The sequence below is a fragment of the Ptychodera flava genome, unplaced genomic scaffold (assembly GCF_041260155.1).
Source record: "Ptychodera flava strain L36383 unplaced genomic scaffold, AS_Pfla_20210202 Scaffold_41__1_contigs__length_1339820_pilon, whole genome shotgun sequence".
NCBI lineage: Eukaryota > Metazoa > Hemichordata > Enteropneusta > Ptychoderidae > Ptychodera > Ptychodera flava.
The window spans coordinates 1302354-1305021 of NW_027248363.1; the positions used below are offsets into that span (position 1 = coordinate 1302354).

The 2668-nt window shown below is 40.3% G+C and overlaps 1 protein-coding gene across 1 annotated transcript; it reads left to right on the forward strand.

Moving 5' to 3' along the window:
- The first annotated feature begins 501 nt into the window (after positions 1–501).
- Positions 502–1617, forward strand: LOC139128005 (carbohydrate sulfotransferase 1-like). The gene has a single exon (XM_070693865.1). The coding sequence runs from the start codon at positions 502–504 to the stop codon at positions 1615–1617; it is 1116 nt and encodes a 371-aa protein (XP_070549966.1).
- The last annotated feature ends 1051 nt before the right edge of the window (positions 1618–2668 follow it).

Below are 2668 nucleotides of genomic sequence, written 5' to 3' on the forward strand. Positions count from 1 at the left end.
TTGTCGTTCTTGTTGCGATACAAGTGACTGACGTACATGTGAAAGATCGGGTCTAGACATGCAAACCTCCTACACGAGACAAAGCTGAAACACGTGAAGACATTATTTGCCGAATAGTTTCATTTTCTTGGATCATGATATCAATTATGGTGGATTACTTTCGGAATGTTTACGTCATACTCAAGCTTCGATCACGGCAACCAACCATGTCATTTGTTTACATTGACATGCCTATAGAGAAGAATGTCAAGTTTCTCACGCAACAAAACAGATACTTACACGCAGGTTGTTTCGACGTAGAACTTCTCAACTATAAATCATACAGTTTTATCGGAAAACGGCAAAATTGGCTTGACATGGCATGGAATAACAATAATGTAAGATTGGTTTCAGTAAGTCGTCTTTCACTACTTACTTATCAATCGCCTCTCTTCCATTACGTGCAAACCAACCAATTTTACTTATTTTTCGACAGGTTTCGGGAAGTTGCTGCTAATAGCGATGGTTGCCATGTGCATTGTGTTGTTGACTCAGTACAGACAAGTTTTCATGAAGACAGACCAACACGAATGCCTGCCAAACAATAAAGTACACGAACGCGTCCCTGCATCCCCGCCAATTGATGAAAATGTGCACCAATTCACAAAGACACAAGCAACAGTTGAATACTACCAGAACAACACCCGTGTGCATATAATCATCATTGCACGTATGTCGACCGGATCTACGGCCATGGGAAGCATGCTGGGTAAAGTAGAAAACTCACTTTACGTCTACGAACCTGACCACCTGTTCTTGAAATTCGTCTACCATAAAAATGTCTACGTTGACAGAGCAAGTTACCTGAAAGAAATGCAACCACGTCTGTGCACGTTTTTTGAAGAGTTGTATCAGTGTGCTTTTGCCTCAAACGATTATCTAGACGGACTTAACAAATGTGTCCTCTACAGAAGGAAGGGACAGTCACTGCAATATTTGTCGTATCCAATCAGTAAAAGAGAGTTGACGTCATTCTGTCGATCAAAGGCCAACATTATATCAAAAGTTCTCCGCTTTGTTGATATAGAGTCATGCCTACCAACTTTAAAAGAGAACAAAGTTAAGCTGATATTCCTGGCTAGAGACCCGAGAGGCATGGTAACTTCACGACTTCGTCGATGGGATCGTTTTTTGACACCATTAGCTGCTGTTTCCAATGCCAATTATTATCCAACTAAAGCAATAGTTAAGGAACACTGTGATTGGTTGACAATGGTGTATAATTTACTGCAAAATGCTTCTAAGTGGCTGAGAGACAATTCTATGCTAATTCGTTTTGAAGATATGTGTCAGTACCCGGATGTAATCAATCAGGCTGTCTATGATTTCGTTGGACTAGCACCATCTTCCTTAGGAGTTGGTAAACCTCACAATATATCACTCGCCAGTTGGTTGAATATTTATAGTTATCCTGAACTCAAAGAAATACAAGATTATTGTCCAAGACACGTGTATGATGACTTCGGATGGAGAAGGGTGAATAGCAAAGAGGAATTTGAACGCGCTAAAGCATCGCCAAGTTGGTACCATGATATACCCGCAGGCAGAGTTGCTTTAAAGTACAAAATACCGTCATAAGCGTGCGGGACGTAGAGAATATAGAAGGCTAGTGTGCTATGGAGCATTCTTTTCACTTATTACTCCCTCTACGGCCATTTCATAGATGACAGGGCACTGAGTGTTGCTGTATGATATGCATATACATAAATGACTTTCTTCAATTGGGCCAAATACCTAGGCTGAAGGTACTGAATCTGAACAGGTACAATATTGATGAATTACCTGTATCCACATCGATCATCATAAGCATTTTAAGAAGCATCAAGCGAGTATATCGTAGAAACATACTTCTTGATCTTTATCTTTAAGATTTGTTTGAGGGGATTCATAGAGTATCAGCATTGATTCAGTACCATAAAAGCGAAGTCAGTCGTGGGATGACAGGTAAAATTTGACCAATGGTGAATAAAGTGCCTTAAATGCCATGACTCGCACTACAGACAGATGATATGAAATTTTTATCAATGAAATTTTAATCTATGGGACACTCAATGACGACCCATGGGACAAGATGCCTTAATTTTGACCCCTGGGACAAGGGATCCGTGCTCCATGGCCTCGTCCTTTTCGCTACCCTAGTAAATACACACGGGCACTAATAAAACGCATTCAGAAGCTTGAACGCAAATCCTAAGCACTGATCATACGATCATTATCTTTAGACACCAATCCTATGCGGAACTCAGGAGAAAAATGTATGATCTGCATGCAAGCTAGAAGCCCACAGGCAGATTGTATGTGCAGCTCCAACAAGATCTTTGGATAAAGCGTTGTCTGTTGAAGTCCATACAAAACTACAATAATGAAAAAGGAACAACGTTTCTCTTTCATAAGTCAATCGAAAATGATGAATGTAACAAATTCCCTGTAAAGGTTTCAAAAACTGTGACAAAACTTCATCCCACTGATACCACTGAAAATTGCATGTTGACTGGTCAGAAGAACTCTGGTTTGCATAACATTTGACGTCATTTACCTCTGGACTTTTTGACACAATGGCAGCAAACTGCATGACTGTGGCAACATTACTTCTGCGATAAAGCCGGCTTATCGTACCGAAACGAGCATA

Excerpts from the sequence above, each read along its gene's own strand:
- LOC139128005 (XM_070693865.1), top strand. The coding sequence starts at position 502 with ATGGTTGCCATGTGCATTGTGTTGTTGACTCAGTACAGACAAGTTTTC.